We start from the raw sequence: 22,427 nt of genomic DNA, 5'->3' as shown, positions 1-22,427 counted from the left end.
ACACTGGAGAAAAAGCAGAACCTGAACAAAACACATCCAAGAAATTAAGAACCTGGGAGATGAAAACGTATAATCCCATATATAACATTTGGAAAGGGGGAGGCTTGTTTGTGTGTGCTTTGCTTCTCATGATTTCTAACTCAGGCTCATGATTTTAATGTGAATGTCATGATATTTTCAGACCTGACTCACTGCTTTTTTCACTGGCAATACTTGCACTGTAAATTGTCCTGACTGTCACTGATCATAAGCCTTGGGCACTATGTGACCCCAAAGCTCTTCTGCTGAGCTGGGCCACATGCTTGGGAAGGTAGGGGTACGGGAAGGAGCAGGTGTGTGATACAGAGAGGTGCTGGTGGGAGGCATCCGAAGGCAGCATCAAGCAAAAGCCCTAATAGCAGTGCCAATTGGGAAGGGCAAGGTGGACGCTGAAAAAAGCTATATATCCACTAAGGACTTGACAGAGGTAACAATAAAGGAATGGCCATCTCTCCCATGGGGACCCCAGCCATCAACTTTGTGCTTTGTTGGGGGATGAAGGACCATGTCCAGCAACAGCAGGAAATCACCTCGTGGCAGGTATGGCAGGGTGGCCACAGCAGGGCTGGCCACAACTGCCCTGGGATGTCCCAGCCCTGATTTCACTATTTGCACAAGTTTGATGTGTCCTGACCTGGCCATTGTGATTCTTTCAACTGGATTCAACCCAGGAATTAGAGATAGTGGTATCCTTTATAGACATGTCCACAAGCAGTGATGAGGACATGTGACTAACTCATTAAAAACTGAAACAGGGGAAGAAGGAAAACACCTTCTTGTTGTCACTTTGATAAAAATGATAAGTCTAGATATATTGTTGTTGTTCTTACAAATACTTCCAAGACAGAGTAATGGATTGGATATGAACAGAGAAGCTTGTGTTAACCCATTTAAATTAATTTGGTTCGGCTCATTTTCAGCTAAGGGGATTAGATGGCTCAGGATTTGGTAACGTATGAAAGTGTTTTCCCAGAGAGGTCACATACTCAAGTACAGCCTTGGTCTGCAGTTGTTTGGGGGATGATATTTCCAGGGTATCACAAAAGAGAGCCTCCTCCACGTAGCAGACATTTATGAGTTACATGCCAGGAAAACCCAGTGCTGAAGAGGTGGGTCAGGACACATCTGTGCCCTGAGCCCTCAGATGAGATGGGAGGCAGACTGGTGGGCAACGTGGGATAGGTTTCACCAGTTATCAGCTGGTATGGAGGAAGAAGAGCAAAATGGTCTCACCTTTGTGCCATCAGGAAGCCTCACCCAATAGGCCGATGTGGGGTGGGCTGCCCCACATATAGTACCACCTTTGGGCATGGGGGGTGCTTGGCTTGGGGCAGGAGGGTAACAGTGGCTACTTCTGTGATTTTTCCATTTTTTTTTATTTTTTTTTTTATTTTTTGGAATTCTCACCTGCTGGGCAGCTGTAGGCATCCCAGTATTGGGCTTGAACCCAGAGGATGCACGCTCTTGTGGGGTCTAAAATATTTAATGCCTGTGTGCAATTCTTTCTACAGTTCTGCCCCTGTCTGCATGTTCTACAAAGTCAAGTAACTGGCAGTGGGCTAGGAAATGGCAGCAGCAGGGTGTAAAAGGCTTCCCAGCCTGCCTGAGCTGGGGTCAGGTGGCTCTGGGAACACAAGTGGCAATGAGGAGATGTGAAAAACCTGAGCACTGAGGGCCTGAGTAAAAGCAGAAGGGATGGGTTCCTCCTGAGTTCTTCATAGATTCCCTGGGCGGGCAGAGCTGTGCCCTGCTGCTGCACTGGTGGGACTTGCAGGGGAGATGCCTGCCAGGATCCTGGTGAAGGTAGGAGGGAGCCTTCTCAGGTGGAGAACTGTGGGGGTGGCTAGTCAGCGTGGGTCTGATGGTTTACGTTGCTGCTGGAGGAAAAATGCCTGACTTGGGTTGATCTGCTGTTGGTCTACAACGTGTGCTTGCTTGGGAAGCCCTGTTGTACTCCTGCTACCAGTTTTGGTGGGGATTGAGAGCTGAAGGAACCTGGGGCACTTGGTGCCTCTGTTTTTCCCAGACCCAGCTCTGCAGGAAAGGGTATAAAAGCAAAACTATCCAAACAAAATATTTGCTCTGTAGACTGAAAAGCTAGGGAGCAGGTCTGTGTGTGTGTGTGCCCTGGAGGACATATGGAGGAATGTCCCCAGAAGGGAAGGGTGGGTGACTGATCCTTGCTCTAGCAACATGGTGCACCAGGGTGTTGCGCTCATCTCCTGATGGCTGGACGTGGATCTACCTTCTGCAACAACCCTGTTCTAACAAAGAAACCAATGGTGGTGGCAGCCCTGCAAAGTAAACTTGCTGCAGTCTGGGCTGGGTGTTGCCTGTATCAGGGCATGGAAATTGGTGGTATTTGGAAATTGGCGGCTTTGGTAAGGTTGTTCTTTAAGAGTCGATTGCTCAGGACCGACTGCTGATGCCAGGCTAATAACTATCAGACTAGGTAAGGTGATAGAGCTGTGTATGTCTGTAAATGAGAACAAATATCCAGTTTCTTTTCCCCTCAATTTGCTGTAACCTTAACAAATGTGTATCACCCAGGCAAAAGATAAGCCTACAGAAGGCTTTGGAAGGCTATCTTCATCACTGAGGGTGAAATAGCTTTTAAAGTCTGTCTCCTGAATACTGACCTACAGTCTGTTCTACCAAGAACTCTGGGAAGTCAGGGATTTTTCTTCATACTGAAAGCCCTGTGCGTGTACAAGTGCTTTGCTGAACTGAGCCCACCAGTAGTACAGATGTTGTAAGGGTTGGTGTCTACTTTCTTGTTCCATTTTTAAGCTTATACATTAAGATCTTGTTTTTATTCAGCTTGGTTAGCTGTCTACCAGCAATTTTTTAAAATCAACCTTGATTTAGCTTCCTCTGTAATCCTTCAATACCTCTGGGACAACCTTTACACTGTTTTTGCAGCCAGTTGATTGTTGTCTCTCACTTCCAAATTTCCATGGGATATTTGCAATATCCCACTCTAATACCTACTAATCCATTAAAAATACCCATGAGATAGATTAGGTAATCTACTGTGCCTTGCAGATTGTGCTCCTTAGCTCTCTGCTTTCCCTGGAACAGTTGCAGAACGAGCGTTACATCTGCATTGGGAGAGCATTGTTCCTCCAGAAGGATCCCTCAGCGCTGGTTCCCAAACAGGTACAGCTTGCTTCAGAAAATCTTCTTTACTCACATCTACAGGGACAGCTTCACTTGACATCATGGTGAAACTGTGGCTGTTATTATCAATGTTAGCCCTATGTTTGCAGAGGGCATCACGGGATAGTACTTGAGTGGTCAGTTCTGCCTGCTCTGCATGTGCTGCATCTCTTGGCTCTGATGAAGAGTCAGCTTGATGGCTTGCTTAGAGATAAGCCTGTTTCTTACCAAAGCCCTTGATTTCTTCAGTGTTTGGATGTTCTGAAGATCTGCTCAAGAAATATTCTAGTCTAGCCCTCCTGGCTCATGAGTTGCAAGGGCCAGGAGATAGTATGACTCAGAAAAATATGTAGCTTGATTATCCCTTAGCTGTTCCATCAAACTTGTGTGCCATCCTTGATGTCACTGTCTCGGTGAGAGCTTGTTCTACCTTCCCATTTCTCTTGGGAAGTCCCTAGTATTCCCTCTTGTTCAATGAGCAGTGCAAGTTCAGTCATCTGACCGGGTGAGGTGAAAAACCAGGCTGCCCGCAGAGCAGACTGGTGCAGGCTGGAAATCCTCATTAGCCTCCTCACACAGGGTTACCCTGTGTCTGGCCTGATGTGGATGGATGGCACGCCTGGCAAGGTTAGGCACAATCTTGTTCAGTGTTAGAGGCTCAGTGGCTTAAAATGTGCCAAGCTGTGTCCCTAAGGAAGCATGGCAAAAGGCAGCAAAACTGTCAGGAAGAAGAAGCTGTTTTCTGCCAGACCTACCTGGAGACCAGCTGCAATCTCCATGAATCAGTGGTGGTGGATATCCCTCTGCCCCTGCTGAAGAGTGAATCCGTGGGGAAGCAGCAGGCATGGCCAGACCTATGTATTCTGGAGATCAGGGCCCTGTCTTTTAGCTCAAAAACACACTTTCTTCACACGAAGTAAGGAGATTCCTTAGCAGCAAGAGGTCCCTCAGCCCCCATGTTCCCCCATGGACCTGAAGGCAGTGTAGTAGTAGTTGATTTGCCAGGAGACCATCTCTGGTAATGTACAACAGTGGCTAAAATCCCCGTTTGCTCTTGTAAATCCAGCAGATGTCGTGGAGTGACTTGGTAGGGGTAGTGGGGGAGCTCCGATGGATGTGTGACAGCTCTGGCTGTTGTGCTGAGGCTGGCAAGCGTACTGCACAGCCATCGGCTGCGGGTAGGCGAAGAGGTCAGCAGTGAGTCATAGAAATAAGAATAAAATAGAGGAAGAAAAAGGTGTGGAGGGTGTTTAATGGGTATTTAAACCTAGATTATGCTGGAAAAGTTTACGTAGGTGCTTAAGAGACCCTGCTGAACTTGGCACTTCCAGATGTCACCACAAATCAGAGATGCTGGATGAAAGCTGCTCCCAAAACATTTGTGCTCTCATGATACGTGGTCAACTCTTCTTGCTCATCCAGCAGTGTTAATGCTTACTGAGCTTGTGCTTAATGCTGTACCTAAGCTAAAAGGAAAAGAGTGGAGAAGTTATTATTGGAAACTTCATGATTTGACTTGTGTTGCCTGCTGGGAAGGCATCTTTTAGAAATTCTCCTATTAAGTGCTGTAGCAGAGCCTTGGTCTTTCTTGAGATCTATGAGCACAGCCATTATGCAGATAGCAATTTGCAAACTCCTCTTACAGTGTTCTTCTGTTGTGAAAAAACAGGAGCACTTTCATTCCCATGGTGCTGGGCGATAGGCGTGGGCTCCTCCACAGTGAAGGAGTGTCCGGACAGCAAGCTGGGCTCAGAGTTATCTTCTGTGAAGATTTGAAAGAAACTATGGCCCAGGAATAATTTAGTCTGTGAGCTGAAAGCTATCTGAGAGCATATGTTTTGGGGCAGTGGGATTTCTTAGGAGGTTGTATGGCTGCATCCCTGCAGCAGCCCCTCTGCTGGCAAGTGGAACATGGCCTGTCGTGCACCTCTGATACCTGGCAGTCCTTGCCTCCTAACTGCGTCTGTCAGCCCTTGTATAACCAACTCTTTGCTGCACGTAGCAGTGACGTGGGCCGTGGTTTTAAGTTGTAAACAAAGCCAGGCTGCCCTGAGGTTCAGTGCTGTGAACAAAGCAGGGGTAGTGGCTCGGGCCAACCTTTTTCTGCAGAAAGAGCAAGTAGGCACTGAACAGTTCTGCCTCCTGCAGGAAAGCAGGAATAACACTGAATGAAAAAGTCCTGGGAGTGAAATTAGTCTGTGTGCTGGTCTTGCCTTTGGCAAGCCTCAGAATATCTTAATGGGGGGTGGATGGGGATGGTGACTAGGGGAAGGGGAGGGGAATCAGTGAAAATATAAGTAAGACACTGCAGTCCCGTAGCTGATATGTACCAGGAAACCTTGCCCTCTCCATGTCTGCCTGTTCTGCCCTGTTTTTGCAGAAACATTTCTACTAGCCAATGCAGGGCAACCTTGCCTGGGACTTGCTGTTTCTGGGCTCTAGTGCCACAGCTCTCCTCTGGTTTTTGGAGAGCTGAGGAAGAGGAACACGCATGGGCATTGTGCTCCATTGTAGGGTGAGGCACAGCCTTGCTCTAAGTGCAGGTTTAGTGGGTTAAAATTCATCTTCTCTGACTGGTTTTGTTTATTCACCGGAAGACTTTAAGGCAGTTTTGACGGTGTTGCAGGGATCTTGGAGAGCAGCAATGCCATGGGTAGGCTCCAAGCAGGGAACACTGGGGCTCATGCATAGAGCTGTGTTGAATGAGCTCCACTCTTAGCCAAAAGACAGTGCTGCACTCCTCCTTTCTGCATGTGTTGCACTCAAATGGTGAGAGTGGGGCTGCCCCATTGACATCTCTAACCTCCTGCACAAAGTAAGTAGGTCTCAGAATGGGTGTAGTGGATTTGGAGAGGTTTCTGGGCATGAATATGCCAAAGTGGTTTTAGGAGAACATACGTTGGAGGTTTTTTATTTCTCTGCTGGTGATGTGTCATCTTTGCTTCAGTGTCTGGTTTCTGGCTACCATGCTTTAAAATAGAGATGTAGACAAATTGGCAAAAGGCCAGTGGAGAACAGCACTAATTGTTATAGCTTTAGAAAACATGACCTCTGAGGAGAGTTTGAGGAACTCAGGTGCATTTAATCTAGGAAAGACAGTATTAGTGGGGGAGGGAGAAGGATGCCATGGTTTCTCTGTACATAAAAGCTATTGTCAAAGAAGGATGATTGATTTATTCTCTCACTATCATTGGGGGAATGATGAGACAAAAATCAACTACAGTTGCACTGCAGAGAAGGTTTAGTTTGGATATTCAAGAAAAGCTTTGAGTGCAGTGGAATGCAGGAGGAGATTGTCCAGGAGAGCTAGGGAATTTCTGGTATTGGTGGTCTTAAGTCTTTAGTCTGCTCCCATGAAGGTTATGGTCTATGTGACCTCCCCAAATCCTTGTCAGCCCTTTGTTCCTGCATTTTGGGCTAAAGAGTAGGCTTTAGGCTGATGCCTGTCCCTTAGCAACTGCAAGCTTTTGCTGTGCCAGCATTGCCAAGTTCACGTGCTCAGAAACGCATGAGCCAGGCTCCTCAAAGCATTGGCTGTAGTTCATAAAAATGAGTGGCTTTAGTAGGTGATAATATAATGTAAGTTCTGGTTATCTGCCCACTGTTTTTGAGCCTTGTTGTCTGTGTGTGTGTTGCAGTTGGAAATCTGATGGCAGAGAAACCCAAGCTCACTCTAGTTTAACTTTCTGGGTTGGGAGTGTAGAGAGGGCAGCATGGACTTTACTTGCACAACTGGTCTGCATTAAGCATTGAGTGTCTGGAGACCTATTACACAGAATTTTGTGCTGTAGTATTTGCTTCTTCCTGCAGCTGAACTACCGAGCTGAGATCTGCAAGAGACGTCTTGATCCAGGTTGCCATCACCTCTGGCTGTAGTACAGGCAGACCCAGCCTTGGAAACATGACCATTCCTCTGCAGTTGTGCTACAAGGATGGCTTCTGTGGCAACTCTAGGTTCTGGGGCTTTAACGCATTACAAAATAAAATGTGAAAGTAATAAGTAGTTGCTGGAAAAAATATTGCAGATTAGCACAACTTGTTCTCTACCTTGGCTGTTTTTGTATGTGACAAGTATCACTTGCAGAAAAAGGGCTGATTTTATTATAACTCCTTTGTCTGCTTCCCTTCCAACTTCCCCTGAGTACATTTTTCAGACGTCAAACTGTTTTGAGGACAAAATGTTGGTGACTTTTCCAGTGGTGATGAGAAGCGAAGATGTGTGATGGTGCTGTTCACTGGTGGAAGTGGCAGAATTTCTCACATTCCCTCACTTGTGAACTTGCCTACAAAACTTTTCTACACGTAAACATTTTCTTTAAGAGGGCAAAAGGTCTAGTTTGTGTGCATTGGTAAGGCACAGATAAAGACATGTATCTTTAATATCAGGATTTCTTTTGCATCTTTTCAGATCCACAAATGCAGAGCTCTGCCTTTTTGGACAAATTCACAGATGACGTTATCCTGTCTTTTAAATACCCTACTTTTTGTATCCCTCTTGCCTGAAGCTATTAACATTGGCAGAATTGATGTCCTTTGTTTATTTTGTGTACTACTTACAGCCTGAATGTTGGACACCAATTGATCTAGTTTTTCTATGGTCTGCGGAAAGAGGTAGGGCAAGCTTGTTTCTGCTGGCTGTGTACGTACATGCGCGTGCATCCCTCTTCTGAGGAGACAGACTGCAAGTCCATCTTCACAACAGGGATGGAGAAGGTGAAATGGCTTCCCTGCAATCAAGCTAAGAGTAAATCCAGTAAAGGCCAGACTTTTGCACACCTTCATCTCTAGAGTGCTGAATGACAATCTCATGCTTGTGCCTGTGGGTTGACAGATCCACATCTGAGGGCCGCAAGCAGGCGGTAGAGCCTCCCACTTGCTGTGATAGATGGGGCGCAGAGGTGTTGGCAGTGCCCAGAGAGGCCATTGAGTATATTGCTGAGTGTGGGGGGGAGCAGGGGGCAGGTGAGCCCGGACTGATGGGGAGCTGTGTGGTCGATCTCTGCTCCAGCACTTGTCTTGGAGCTGGGAGGTCTGGATCTTATCCACGGCTCTGACACTGAGTCACTGCATGACCTCAGGCGCTCAGATACCATGGTGATGAACACAGCACAAATGTCTAGACAGATAGATTAGATTGGATGGACTCTGAATTTGACAAATATTTGTATATCACCACTGTCAGTGCGCCCCTGTTATTGCCACCCAGTCCAGTAGTTTCAGTGGGTCTCTTGCACAGCAGGGGGAAGAGACACTAATTTTTTGCACTGAGGAAGGGACACCTAACCACAGTACCACAATGACCAGTGTTGACAAACTGGAAATAAAGCAGGCGGTAGGGCAGCTCTTGGAGGAAACGTTGCATGGCAGAAGGGCTCTGTGGCAGCCCTGACTTTGCCCTTCTTTTCTCCTGTAGCCAATTAGTCTCTAAGGTCCTCAGGGTGGTGGTAACTTCTTCCTCCTGCAATGGCTTCCATCACAACAAGGCCCTGGCTTCAGAAAAGAAGACAAACTACCAGAAGTGAGACTTCCTGAAGAGCTTTACTGGTGCCACTGTCAGCTTCTGGCACAAGGGAGGATGGAAGATGATCGGCTCTCCTGAAGAGACTTGTGGTTACTTTCCCACCTGGTTCCTTTGTCACAGATGAGCAGAGGAATACAGCAAATAGATGGCCAAGAACCCGCCCTGTATGGGGATTTTTGAAGGCTCTGCAAAGTCTCCTGAGCACCCCTCTCTGGCACCACTGACAATGAGCCAGAAGTGCTGGAGAAGAGCACTGCCTCTTTAAGGGGATTTGCATAGCAGGGCCTAATTACAGTTGTTGATTCTGATGTTTTCAGTGTTGTTCATATTCTATTAAAGGATAATGCTGCTTAATTTGCAGCAGAGGGTCTCGGTTAACAGTGCACCCAATCACAAGGCAGCCCTAATGACACTACTTCCCTACTTCTGGTAACACGTAATTAAAAAATCACTTCATTTCCAGTTGTGTGGTTCTCCCCTCTCCCCCAATCTCCTAATTACTTTCTAAGCCATTTCATGATTATCTGTAAATATTTCAGCACTTAGATCTACTAATGAGTCCATGGAAGAGTTAATAACTTGAGTGGCATTGCTGTTTGCCATTCCCCCTCAACTACTGCATCGCAAGGAATCATTTTCCCCCTGGCACGTGTGGGAAGAGGGACTTTGGTTGTGGTGGGATTGTTTGTGTTTTGGCTTTGGAGCTGTGGGGATAACTGGAGATGGGTGGCGTTCAGAAACGCCATCTCAAGCTGCAGGAGGTCTTTTGCTGATTTTTTTTTTAGTAGTCGCTGTGTATCTCTGCAAATAGTTTTACACAACTTAAATCCCACTGAAGGGGCTGTCCTGTTGCCTGGCTGTGAGAACTGCTTGTTAAGGGGCTGAGGTTGAGCTGGGTATAAGTCAATCCAGCTAGGAGGCTCACACATCTGGAAGTTTTGGCTGAAATGGTCTTCTGCCCCGAGTCTACAGGTCTGTGGGAAGTGGTAACTCAGCTCTTGCTGCACTTGGACAAGAGGGCAATAGGTCTGGCTGTGACTGCCCTCGGGTGGTATCTCTTCACAAGCTCATCTTGCATGCTGCAGTCAGTGGCGTTTACTGCAGTGTGAGAGTAGCTTGGTCACTGGGTAAGGAAATATCTGCATTTCCCAGAAAAGTTGTGTACAGATATCTATCAGAGCCCAGTGGCTGTGGGCAACAGGATGTGGGGTAGGATGTCCTGATACCAACGGTGAAATGGGGAATTTGTTCTCTAATCCTAGCTCTGCTCTGAAAATCCACCGTGCAAATGCTGCTTTCTCACTTCATGGGTCTGGTTCCTGTACTTGTCTGGTATCTTGGGTATTAAAACTCACTTGGGCTTTTCAAACGGTGTGCTGCAGAGCTGGCAGGGTGATGGAGGAGTGATTTGGAGTATCTTTCCTGCCCACGTGTTACATGGGCTTGATTGCTGTGTTCTTTGTATGGTCAATCAGCAACACCTTATGCAAGTCCTCTGGGAGCTTTCTGATGTCTCTGAAGGCATTATTTGGAATAACCAGAGATAATTATGTAACTAGGGGGTAATTAACTTCCAGGAATTAAAGAATCAAGCTTAGTCTGCACTACCCCTAGGGGTGAGTCTATAAAGCTGGGAGTTAGAGAAATCTATTCCTCTCTCATCATTTGAGCACATGTGACATTGAAATTCTTGAGACTTGGGGAATGTGAGGCTGCTTCAAATCATATCGCAGCATTTCTAGTCAATGCTGTAATAGCATACGAGAGGAGAGCTTGAATATGGTTCTAATCCAGTCCATTTGTGTTTCAGGTAACCCTGTCACAGTGGGAATGAGCATCCATATCTCCAGCATTGACCAGATCTCTGAAGTCAACATGGTGAGTTTGGGAGGGATTAAAAAAAAAAAAAGTCTAATAAACTATTCTTCCTTTTTCTGGTTGAGATGCACACCCAAGACAATGGTTCCTTGGAGTCATCTGAGATCTTAGGCTACCCTTCTTAAAAAGAATAGTCACCGCTGGTTCCTTAAGCTCCTTCTGCAGGTCTTCCCTGCAGCTGGGAAGTTTTTGGAGGAAGAGTGGCACTTGTCTGGTACTGAATAAGTGTTTTTTCTTCTGATTTGGACACAGGATTCTGAGGGATGATGGGAGCTCTGATTTAAGACAGTTCTTCCTCACTAAAGCATAAGGAATTCAAGCATGATTTCTCCATATACATTGTGGTGAGAAGTTAAACATCATTGGGTTGTACTAAATGAGTTTTCCAATTTTTTCTGGGCATACTGGTTTCAGTCTGAGCCTTCCTCTTTCTGCCCACTGATTGGCCTTTGTCACTGGACTGCCTGTCAATTGGCACCACAGCCCAGCTCCAGGCTCAAAGGAAAAAAAAATGAAATTCTAGCTTTGCTAGACAAGGTTGGCTTGATCGACCTCTCTGGTACGCTCCTACCTTTGCTGGCAGTATTTGTAATGTGACTGAGAGACTGTACTTTGCTTCCAAAGTTGAAGTAAGTTCTATTAGCGTTAGGGTCTCCACTAGCTCACAGGAGCATCTCTGGTGTCATCTGTCTGGTGTTAGGGACGGAGGATCTCAGCTGGCCTCTCTGGAGCTAGTTGCATCATATGCAGAGCAGATTCTCATCCCTTACCTTTCTGTGCTAGTTGCACAGATCTCTCCAAAATATTAGTGCTTATTTCTTAAAGTAGGTTCTTATATTTTTCCTGTGACACAAATGCAGTGATGGTTTTACAGTCAGCCTGTGATTGCCAAGTTGAAAAACAGGCAGTGGCTTTGTATGCTTGCTGGTGGTAAGCTGGCATTTTCCAGATGTGTACTGGAAAGGAAGGAATCTAATGGTGATCTGCTTGTTTGGGGTGTCATTGATAGGCTGGAGCTTTTCATACCACTGAAGAAAAATGTTCTCTGCTCAGATCACAGATTTTTACCCCCAGCCGTTGCTAAGGATTTTGGTTATGGATGGGATCCACATCTGGGCTTATGCTATCTCTCAGAAGCCGTCAGCACCCAGCAGAGGACATGCATTGCACTGATCTGTCACCTAGCCATGCCTTCTTCTCTCCTGCCCAAAGGCTTTTCTTCCCTTCGCTTTCCAGGCGGCTGGGTAAGAGAGGAAGGCTGACAGGGACCATTGGGAGCAGCTGTCCCGTTCCTCAGTTCCAGACCCAGTAGGAGAATCCTAGGCCAGTTTAGAGCTCTTGCTCATCAAGTCAATTAAAACCTTGGTCTCCCAATGCTCCTGTCCTATTTATCCAGTTCTGTACTCTCCTGACCTGTTTCTCTGTCCCACCAGCTATTTTGCTGTCACATTGAGGGAGACGGGGAGACAAGACAATCATCTGACTTGTCAATTTGTTTTCCAAAGCTGCTTGAACCTTCTGAATGTATCTGTTGATACAACTCAAGCTGAAGGGATAACCACAAGTCTTCAGGTTTTCATAAAGAACAGTTTCTTTTGCATTTTCTTATACAGATGAGGCTTGGAAAGTGGGGATCAAACAAAGGTCTGGGCCTTACTGGGAAAATTAAGATGAGCAGTGCTGACCTATGGGTTAAACCACTACCAAACATTTGCTGTTTCTTCTTATTCTAAGCTATGGAATATACAGCAAATTGCAGACTCTCTCCATTCACCCAACCTTTACCATCATCTGTATGCACGTTACACTTCAGTGTTAACAGTGACACTAGGCAGTACATCTGTATAGAAGTTCAGGTATGGACCTGTGGCCCCATTGCATTGGGTAGCTGTGCTTGAGGTTAGGCTCAACTTAGAAGAGACAGATGGCCTAACCCAATTCCATCTATCTTGCCTGTCAGGACAAAGCTCATCTCTAAGTCACCTCCTCCCCCAGTCTCAAATTGGATCTGAATTTTCCTACGTGGTGAACGAGCTGTCACCCGCCTTGTTAGAGCCAGGATGAACAATTTGGGGTCTGGGAGCATAGTCTAAGACCCTAGCTTGCAGAGACATCGCTGGAGGGAGTGAGGGATTTGACTATTTATCTGCTATAATTGCCCTGATCTTCCACTACAGACCTGAGAAGAGAGCTAGGTGCTGCAGAGGCAGGTTCAGAATGAAGCTCCAAGTGATGTGGGGGGGCTAATAATGGCTTCCCAAGCTATTTGCCATGCACCTGTTAATGTCAGGCAGGTTACGCCCCAGGCTAGTAGCCATTTTCTTAGCAATGCTTTCAACCCTTTCCTTATGAAAGCAATGTTCTCCCCTTTCTGGTGAACACCTTGTTTTCCTCTACCCCAAATTCCTGGGGCAAAAGGACGTTTGGGGCTGGGGAGAAATCCACATCACTGTGGGATGCAGAGGAGAATGTTTCCCAACATGGACCTTCACCCACGTGTTGCTCTGGGTCTTACAGAATTCAGGCAGCACTATTGATGGACACAGTGTTTTGGTAGTCATGATATTATACTCAGGCTGGGCACTAGGTACTATGGGAGTTTATGCCATGCTCCTGTTGATGCTGCTAAGGCACCTCGCTTCTATGCTTTTCTCATCCCTCCTGGCATTCTGTACAAGTTGACAAGCACAATCTCCCAGCCATCTGTCCTGTGTATGTTTGGGAGGTTACTCAAGATCAAGATCTATGGGCATCATGGTGAGGCATCTTCAAAAGGGGTTAAAAAAATCAGAATCATCTTAAAGAACAAACAGGGAGCAGAAGAGTTCTTGTGTGATGCAAGTTTCCAGGCTGAAGAGATTTATGTGCATTGTTCTTTTGTGTGACAGATGCCCCGGGGAAAGGGCTGTCTTACCCCTGCTCTGGACATGGTTATGGGCAAGAAAAACAAGACATTTTTTGGCATTGTGTGTGATTGGAGAAGGGAGTGTGCAATGAATAAATTAAAGGCACACAAGTGGAGCTGGGTTGTCACGGCAACCAAATAGCTTCTATTGTTCCACAAGGAGTGTTATTACTTACTGCCCCTTGTAGGATAATTAATTAATCCTCAGACATCCTTTCTGGAACAATGGCCCTGGGGCTGGGCAGGCTGAGGAGAGCCCCCACCTCTCCCATCGCTGGGCTTCCTGGCACCTACCGGCTGCGTGATGGTGGGGAACAAGTACTGCCAGGGACTTGCCACTGCATGATTCAAAAAGTTGTTTTCCATGGGAGTCCAGCTGGACGTGGTGCTGTGGAGGAATACAGCTCCATCCGAGATCTAAGCAGCCCTCTTTGCCTTCACTCCCATGGGAACTGTACTGCCGAAATGATGTGGTGACATTTCAGTCCCGGAGGCTACAGGGCTCTCTGCTAAGGCAACGCAGCTATGTCTTTATACTGGAGGTTCCCAGACACTGATACACGGAATGCATTGCAATTGCCTGTATGAGCTCAGTGTCTTCTGGTGCCTTGCTGTTACAAAGGCAATGCTTCTCCAGTGCCTTGAGGGCCATGCCCAGGTGCCATGCCATGGTATTGTGCAGATGGAGTTGTGCCGGGTTAAAGGAGGTTCCTAGGTGCACTGTAATGATCTTCCAATGATGAGGAACCAAAGACACTGCTTTTATTTAACAAAAAAGGCACCTTGTTTGCTGCAGCTGCTGCCTGTGTGGTCAGCCATATTTCCAAGCTCACTTGCTCAACTAATGTTTTATTGCTGTGTACCCCTCTTAGCCCTGCTAAGCAATGCTGAGCTGCAGCCTCTGTTCTTGTCAGTGATTAGCAGGATTATTTGCTGAGCCAAGATCAGTGACATCAGTTGAAATGCCTGGGAAAGAATGCCAGGGGCCAGGCCGAACAGGTATTGGGGAGGGCACGTTTGACTGGCAGACTCTCTGGGAAGTGCTGCTCCACGAAGATGAAAGGCCTAGCTGGAGACTCTTCAGATCCTGTACAAATTTGCAAGCTGAGGATTTAAAGGCAGACTGAAAGGAGAAATATCGTCACAGTGATGTTCTGTAGCCCAGATGATAGGCTAAGAATGGAAGGATGGTATCTCCCAGTTCTCCTCTAAAGAAGTAGGCTGGGTAAATTATCTGGCAAATGTCATTTTGCTACAGGTGGTTGAGATGTTGTAAGTGTGCAACAACGTGCAGCTATTTACGGATGCTTGTTGGTATATAGTGGTACACAGCTATGTCCAGGCCTTTATGCTGTCTGAACTCACTATCTGCTTGGTGCTCTGGTTCAAACAACCTGCTTTGCTGGCTCCAGCTCAGATGGTATCTAGTCCCAACTGCTTCAGAAGGAGCTGGAAGCCTTCCCCTGTATGCCCATTGAAAAATGGACAGCTGAAGACTGGCCTGCTCAGGGTAGACTGCGATGGGTGTAGAGGCTGGTGCTTCCAGCTGCAGCCTTGTCTCTCTAATCCTTGCGGACATATTTTTCCAGTACCAGCCTGCTCAGACTCCCTTCAAGCATTAATGAACTATTTCAATAAAGAAAACAACCAGAAGTTTTTTATGCATTTAAAATAAGAGATGGTTACCCTTCATAACGCTTCAATTTTCCTGCCCTATGATCTGTGCAGTCCTAAACCTGCTCCCCCCTGTGTTTCTGCACGCCATAAACAGCTTGGAGCACGCAGCCTTAGTTGTCGTGATTTCTTTGTGGCTCCTATAATTTATTCATCCCAAGATGCTCTCCTACATCTGCAATAACATTGTTTCAGTTTGTTATAGCACTAGCTTTAAAGTTTTATAAACCTGGTGACAAGTTGAAAAGTTACAAGAGAATTATTGTAGAGGGCTAGTGTAAGAAACAAGGCTTCCAAATAGAAATGTCTGCTGCAATATGCAACGTGCTGAATGAACGATACCTGCAGGATGGGTGATACCTTTTGCTGGGGGACAGTCTGCAGTGCAGACGGGTTAGCGTTTGGTGCAGAATACTTGGCAAAGCGAACCTTGGTGTTTTGCTTCATTACATCCTACTCCTGTATCATCACCTCTTTCCACATTGCTGTCTTGTGGGAGTGACTGCACTCATGCTGGTGTGCTGTACTTGGTCACTTGGGGGGTACAGAAGGAGTCATGTCTGCTTTTTCCCAACTTCCCAAAGCTCGTTTGAAAACAGAGTTGTCTTGTTAAGAAGATGAGTTATCCCTGTTCAGCAGAGATGTAAACTATGTCCCAGGAAATCTAAGCTCCAGGTGTTTTAAATTGCCTTTTAACCCAAAAGAAGGTGGATTGGGTGTGTAAAGATGTTCTTGAGCAGGAAAGATCATTCTAAAACCTGTTGTGCCATCGTCACTGGGGCACCACTCTTCACTATGTCAAATTTTCTCTCCATCAGGAATGTTTGAAATAGTCTTTGTAAAGGAACCTGTCCTGATGAGGCATTGCCGTTCTGTTTTCGCTGGAGTATGAATATGCACTGCCTAGGTGAATCTCACTTCAGTATAACCAATGCACGCTAATACATGGATGTCTGCTGTCTGGTAGGCATAGCTGGTGAAAGAAGTCAGTGTGGATGGACAGACTTAGTATGAGAGTCTTTGCAGTACGCAGCAGCTTCTTAGGATGCTTGCTCATGGACACAGCTCTTGGCCTTTGATCCATTTCAGGTAGACCCTCTGTGCCTGCAATAACAGGCAGGAAACACCTTTGCTGCAATATGTTTCTGAAAAGGATTTTCCGTGGATATGGATGTCTTGAGTTTTTAAAAACAAGATTTTTTTTTAAGGAGAGGTTTCTACTACCTACATTATACTATCATGTATTCTCTTCAAATATATTGACAGTTTTTATTTAACTAAAAATTCTTTGTTAACATCTTTTTTCAATGGAAAAATGATATACAGATCTTTTCTAGTCAGTCTGTTCTATGTTTTGGGATATCAAAAGGTCTTAAAACAAAGGTTAAAGCATTTACATCCTACAATTAGAGGCTTCTGCAGTTATATGTTATGAAATACAAGCATGACAGGACGCTCCAGTGCTGTAACTGTTTCCCTGTAGCCTCGGGTATCTCCAGGCCCATGACACTGCAGTCTCTAAAGTAAGCGTGTGTGTGTACGCTGTATGTAAGTTTGCTGAATGTTGAAGACTTCCAAAATATTTGGAAGTTGAGACACCTTTGGTGCTGAGCTTAATGGGTGGTGTGCTGTCCTAGTACTGCAGGGGCTGTAGGATTGCTGTGGGCTCCTGGGGTGGTAGCACTGCAAATAGCAGAGGATGCAGCAGGATGCAGCGGTGCTCTGGTGCCGAAGAAGGGCCTTGCTCTCGTACTGTGGCGTAATGAGAATGGTACAGCTCTGATTTACAGTGAGATCGCTAGATTTTGTGCTGGCATGGACAGATAGGAATTAAGTGCTTTTCTTCACATGCTGGGGGCTTCTGTGTGCTGTGAGTTAAGCTGAGATATTGCAAGCATGTGGCTGAGATAGGTTTCTTCAGAGCTGGCAATGGTCTGTGCCTTCTGCTGCCAATGATGGCTTCAGTACTACTTAGGTCATGCAGCTATTGTTGCTTCAAGTCCTTGAGTGCAGCTCTGTAATGCACTGGGTGGCTGCTTGGAAAACCAAACAGCGGCAGTTCTGTACATAACAGGCTGTTGGGGCTCAGCACCGATACACATATTGGCTTTTTAGACTGTATATCTGTTCACACCACATTATATTTTAACAGAAATCCCACTGATTGTGCTGAAAAGACCCCTTAGACTAAGGTAGTACATGAGGACAAGTAAAGCAACAGACCTCAGGGGAGCTCCTCAGGGGAGCTGTGCTGTGTGATGGGATGTGGGAATGGGCACTGAAATTCAAACAAGCAGTGGTCCCCTTTCTGCCCCAAAGACAGGGATAGTCCTTCCACGAGAAGGTGGGGTTCTTGTACAAAACAGCTGAGAAAAAAGCAAACTGCTGTGAAGGAGTCCAAAGTACTCCACATTTATAGGTCCCGAAATTGGTTATGAAGAGATTGGCCTGGCTTAAACTAGAAAATAGGTCAGTGTGACTCATATGTCAATATTTACTGCATTTCTGGCAACTTGTAGAAGGGAAAAATCTTGCGTCTTCCATAATATTTTGGAGATTATCCTATTTCAGTGACAAAATTCTCCCTGTGTCCTTGGTCTTGATGTTGGCTAACTGCAGAGGCAGCCCAGTAAATTCACTACATCTTAGAGTCAAGTTGCTAAGTAACAACCCAGAGATCACCACACAGCCTCTTCAAATGCGGTGGCCAGCAGAAAGCCAGGATCTTCACAAAGAGCCAGCAGTTTCTTCTGAGATGGAGGTCTCAGACTTTGTGCGTAGCAGAGGGCAGTCAGGTAAAGCAGCAGTCCTGCGGGGAGGTGGCTCCGTGTGAGAAGGGACAGCTTTAGAGCTTGCCTTACAGAGGGGTCCCCTATGTTTGTGCTGTTGTCTTGGTTCTTAATGATGTCCTTGAATGAAATATTTTTGTTGGTTGGATTGTACAGTTTTGACATGGACATAGATCAGTCGATAATGAGCTGTGGAAACCGTGCTGAAACAAGCTCTCAGCTGAAAACAGACTAGGAACTGCTGGACTAGAGTATGACTCTTTCCCCTGAGGCTTTCTATTATACCATGCTGATTTCCTCCTAGAAATCCTGTAGCATTCACAGGATAGCTTAATGGGAGGGTTTGCAGGAAGCATTTTATCTGCATAACTGGAGATGCTTGGCTATGGGCAAGCTGTTGGATGGACTGGCTGATTCTTAGCCTAAACCCTGGGTTTTTCAGCACTATTAAAATGTGGTGGCAATGCTTATTGAGAATAAGCGTTTACGTGCTTATTTAAATAAGCATCCCCCCTGCACATCTTTCCATGATGTTTTCCCTAAGGAGCAGCTCTGCAAGTGCTCCAGTATCACAAGTTCGAGCCTCAGGAAGGCTGAGTCAACCCTGCTTCCAGTACTGAGAGAGTTCAAATGCCTGGCTCGCTAGGTGATTTCCCCAGTGAGAATACTTCTGTGCTTTCACTAAAGAGACTTAAGTTCACTCTGCATGTCGTAGATGACTCCACCCCACGGCAGGAAAGAAGTCATATTGGAGAGGATGAGAATCCATGGCTATATGGCTTGCAGCACGCTTTCAGCTGAACAGTGCTATGTATTGCAGTGCTCCATCTGTTCCTGTATCAGCCAAGTTATCTTTAGATCTGAACATGTCAGTGTATGGTGGTGGTATGAACCACTTTGGTTTGCACTCCAGCATTCTTGTAGTAGTTAGAATTGTTACTGCAGAAAACTTTGTCCAGGATAAAAATGACTTATTTTTTTCCTGCTTAGGTTTTTATTCAGGTTTTTACACAGGCGGAACTCCCACAGCCTTTATATATATTTATATATATACATTTAAAAGCTGCATGTATTTGAGAGCAGTGTTCCAAATGGCCACCTGTTTCAATAGCAGTGCTGCAGCATTGGAGAGGATTACTGCAGAATGCTAAAGTATCTTCCCACAAGTGAGAGCTTTGTCTAGTTTGATTGAAAACCGAATTAGACCTTGAGGATCTGACCTGCTGACATCTTGTCATATATACATTTAAAGCGTGCAGCAATAGTGTACGTGCACGAGAGTGCCAGCGCCTCAATATAGAACCTAGATTGGAATACAAGTGCGTGCGTGTCGTGTCGCTATTTGAATATGTAAATAAATGGGGCTATATATAGCTCTATGCTATGTACATGTTGAGTGAAGGTGGCAGATACGGCAGCTGAATAGCTTTGCTGTTTCTGAATGCTGCTAGAGGCTCCCTGCGTGCTCCCCACATCTCTCCTGCTTGCTCCTACCCCTGTCAGCCTTTCTGATATCAAAATTTTCAGGCCTCTGGAGAAGATCGTGTGCGGGGACAGGAGTTGTTAATATTCTGAGTCTGTGCCGAGTTGCTAGGCTACAGAGAAAAATGAACATTCAAGGAAAAAGGATGGTGAAAGGGAGAGGATCTGCTGAGCTGTTTGGAGACCCAGAAAGGCCCTCTAGTCAAATGAAAGGGATCATTTTGGGGAAGGAGTCAGCGCATGCATGTGGGATGAAATGTGGGCAGTCCCCGCTGGCCTGGCAGAGGCAGACTCAGGACAGCTCCAGACAGAAAAATGGCAGAGGAAGAAGTAAAAGGCAGGATCCTCCAGCCCCTGCTCCCTTCCACATCACTGCGTGCAGGGCATGTGCAGCTGGCTGCCTGCTGGGTGCAATGGGTCACCAGGCTGGGGCATACACTTTTATTCCAGGTTGGACGAGGCCCTGGGCAACCAGATCCAGTGGGTGGCAGGGGTTTGGAACTGGGTGGGCTTTCATGTCCCTTCCAACCTAGGCTGTTCTATGATCGTATGGTTCTGTGATGCATCCCTCGCCCCCTCTTTGTAGGGTGCTTCACGTGAGGCTCTAGTGAAGAGGGAAGCAAATCCAAAGCATGTTCACAGCTTGCAGGTTGGACTTCATCTCCCTCTTTCACTGCAGCAACCTACTACCAGAAGATCTCCTTTAACTTCAGTGTAACTGCCTGGGAAAGCAACTTGTGGCTTTTATCTCCCTGATAAAACCTTTGCATTCCTAGGTCATGGATACACAAAGTACTGACCCTTTTATCCATCAAGAGTTTTCAACTGAGGTTCAAGCAGACTTGAGGGTTTATAACATACCAGCTGCAGCCTGATCCTGGTTTTCCTGAAGCCCAATCTAGCTCCTGAGCACTGACCCTCTTCAGCTGTTCCCCTCTGTAAATGAGCGTCAGGTATGTAGCTGCAGAGGCTGTGAGCCACCAGACCTACGAGGTGTCTTGTTGCCTTCCTCTCTTCTGGAAGGATGGCTTTGCCCTGTGCTCCTGTTCCTGTCTGCAAGATTTGTTCCCTCTCAATATTGCTGGCTGTATCAGAACCCTCAGAAAAATTAAACAGTGCCTTCGGGTATTTTTATTATCTGGATACTTTATTTACCGAGCTCACATGGGCTCCCTGCCAATAACTTTCAGCCAGCTCTGCAAATAGAGCTCCTTGGCTCCAGGACTGTTGGTCCTGGTACTGCAGAGAGCACTCACTCAGCATGGACAAGGACTGCAGCTTGTTCTCCGCCATCCAGTTGGCCGTGAAGTCAAAGTCTGCTTCCTTGTGTACCTCCACAGCCTGCTGAAATCTGTTCTTTAACTCGTGCGTCCTGTAATAAACTTGACTTGTCCAGCAGGATCAGGAGTGTTTCATACAGCTGTATTTTGAATGCTATTGTCAGTTAGCTGCACTGCACCCGTCCATCAGGTTTATGTTCCTGCAGCCAGGACCCGAATAGCTAAAGTGGAAGAATGATGGCATAGGCCAAAATGTGTGCAGTGCTGCTGCTGGTGGCACTCTGCTTCCCTCAGTTTTACCCTGGCTCAACCAAAGGCAGACTAACCCAGGACTGATGGGGTTCTCTATTTCCTGTACCATTTCCACACCATCTTACCTGCTTACTTGTGGTTATCCTTCTTTACGTGATCAAAATCTTGGGCTTTTTAAAGGAAACTAACACCATCTTCTAACCTTTTGGTCAAGCCACTCTGTGCCAAATTAACATTGTGCTCTTTACCAAATTAACATTGAGCTGAAACAGATGCACAGAGGTGTTACTTTAGAGTACCTAAACCCAGTGGGCTTCTAAGCCCCTTAAAGGATTTTGAAGTCTCCTTTTCTCCTCCCCATTCCTCCAGCCTCACTTCCTATAGTCTCGGGCAGTCAGTGTCTATGGGAAGGGCTGCAGGACCTCTCCTGTCTGGAGTAGGCTGTGACTAGATTAGTGTCCAGTAAAACCATTGGCAAGATAGTGAAGAGGATGTTTCATTTTAAACAATAAATAAAAATAAAATAAAGGTGAGTTCTGGGACTATTCTAGTGAAATCGCATTTTTCTGTTACCATGTTGCTGCTTCTAGAAAGCCTATCACGTGTTGACCACTTGAAGCGAGCATTTCTCAGCAGACAAGACGTAAAGTCACTACAAAATTCTCTGAAGGTATGTGCAAAGGCCTTTGAAAGGGTTTAGGGAACATCGCTGGTCTTCCAGAATCACTTTTCACTTGGCATAATCCAGTTTTCTTCCCCCAGCCTTTTGAGGGCTTTAGAAACTGATATCTTCACTAGTCACTGTTTAAACGTCTCACTCAAATTTAATTTAGCTTAATAGGCTAGTTGTTGCATGTTTAATTAAATACAAATGATTATTAAAAACATATTTTTGAGCTTTAATGGCTGTATATTAGATATGCCCATATGTGTATGCAGCAGGGCACTGGAAACAGATGCTGTAAGGCAGAAAGGGTAGTGCCTGGTAAGCACAAAAGAATGGGCTGGGGGAGGCTGGGTGGGAGATGGGAGAAGGGACAGGATACAGGCACCAGCACAGTTCCTTGGTTTGTTGTGGGTGTGCAGACGGTAAATATATAGCATACTACAATAGTGCAGACAAACAGCAGATTGCTGCCCTCCCTCCAGTATCCTGAGCCAGTTACCTCTCTAATTTGTCTCTTTCCTGGAAGAAATTGCTCAGGTAGGGACTTGTCTGAGCTCCCTCCTGGTTTAAGTGAGCATCTTATCTGCTTTTCGCTCCCCCACGTACTACAAGGAGTCCTTACCAGTTTCCAGACCATCTATCAATGTAATTTTGATTGTGCAAGCAACACCCTTCCAATTTTCTGCCTGAAAATTAGTCAAACTCACGCATCAGGTTTTACTGAACTTTTAATATACAACCTTGCTTCTCTGGCCTTAGCCATCTGGACAAAGCATGCCCT

The 22,427-nt window shown here is 46.1% G+C and overlaps 1 protein-coding gene across 3 annotated transcripts in view; it reads left to right on the top strand.

The window, feature by feature from the left end:
* The window catches only part of LOC310880876 (gamma-aminobutyric acid receptor subunit beta-4), a 74,683-nt gene that overhangs the window by 16,160 nt on the left and 36,096 nt on the right, over positions 1-22,427 (top strand). For 2 of the 3 annotated variants that reach the window (XM_083797331.1, XM_083797330.1), the window contains exon 3: positions 10,530-10,597. In XM_083797331.1, the coding sequence (XP_083653457.1) occupies positions 10,530-10,597 (68 nt within the window). Of the gene's footprint in view, positions 1-765; positions 1,843-10,529; positions 10,598-22,427 lie in introns of those variants that run through there. The other variant, XM_083797332.1, reaches the window with a different exon arrangement.

Source organism: Anser anser (assembly GCF_964211835.1).
Source record: "Anser anser genome assembly, chromosome: 13".
Taxonomy (NCBI): domain Eukaryota; kingdom Metazoa; phylum Chordata; class Aves; order Anseriformes; family Anatidae; genus Anser; species Anser anser.
The sequence above is the reverse complement of the archived record's forward strand: the minus strand, read 5'-3'. Positions and strand labels throughout refer to the sequence as shown.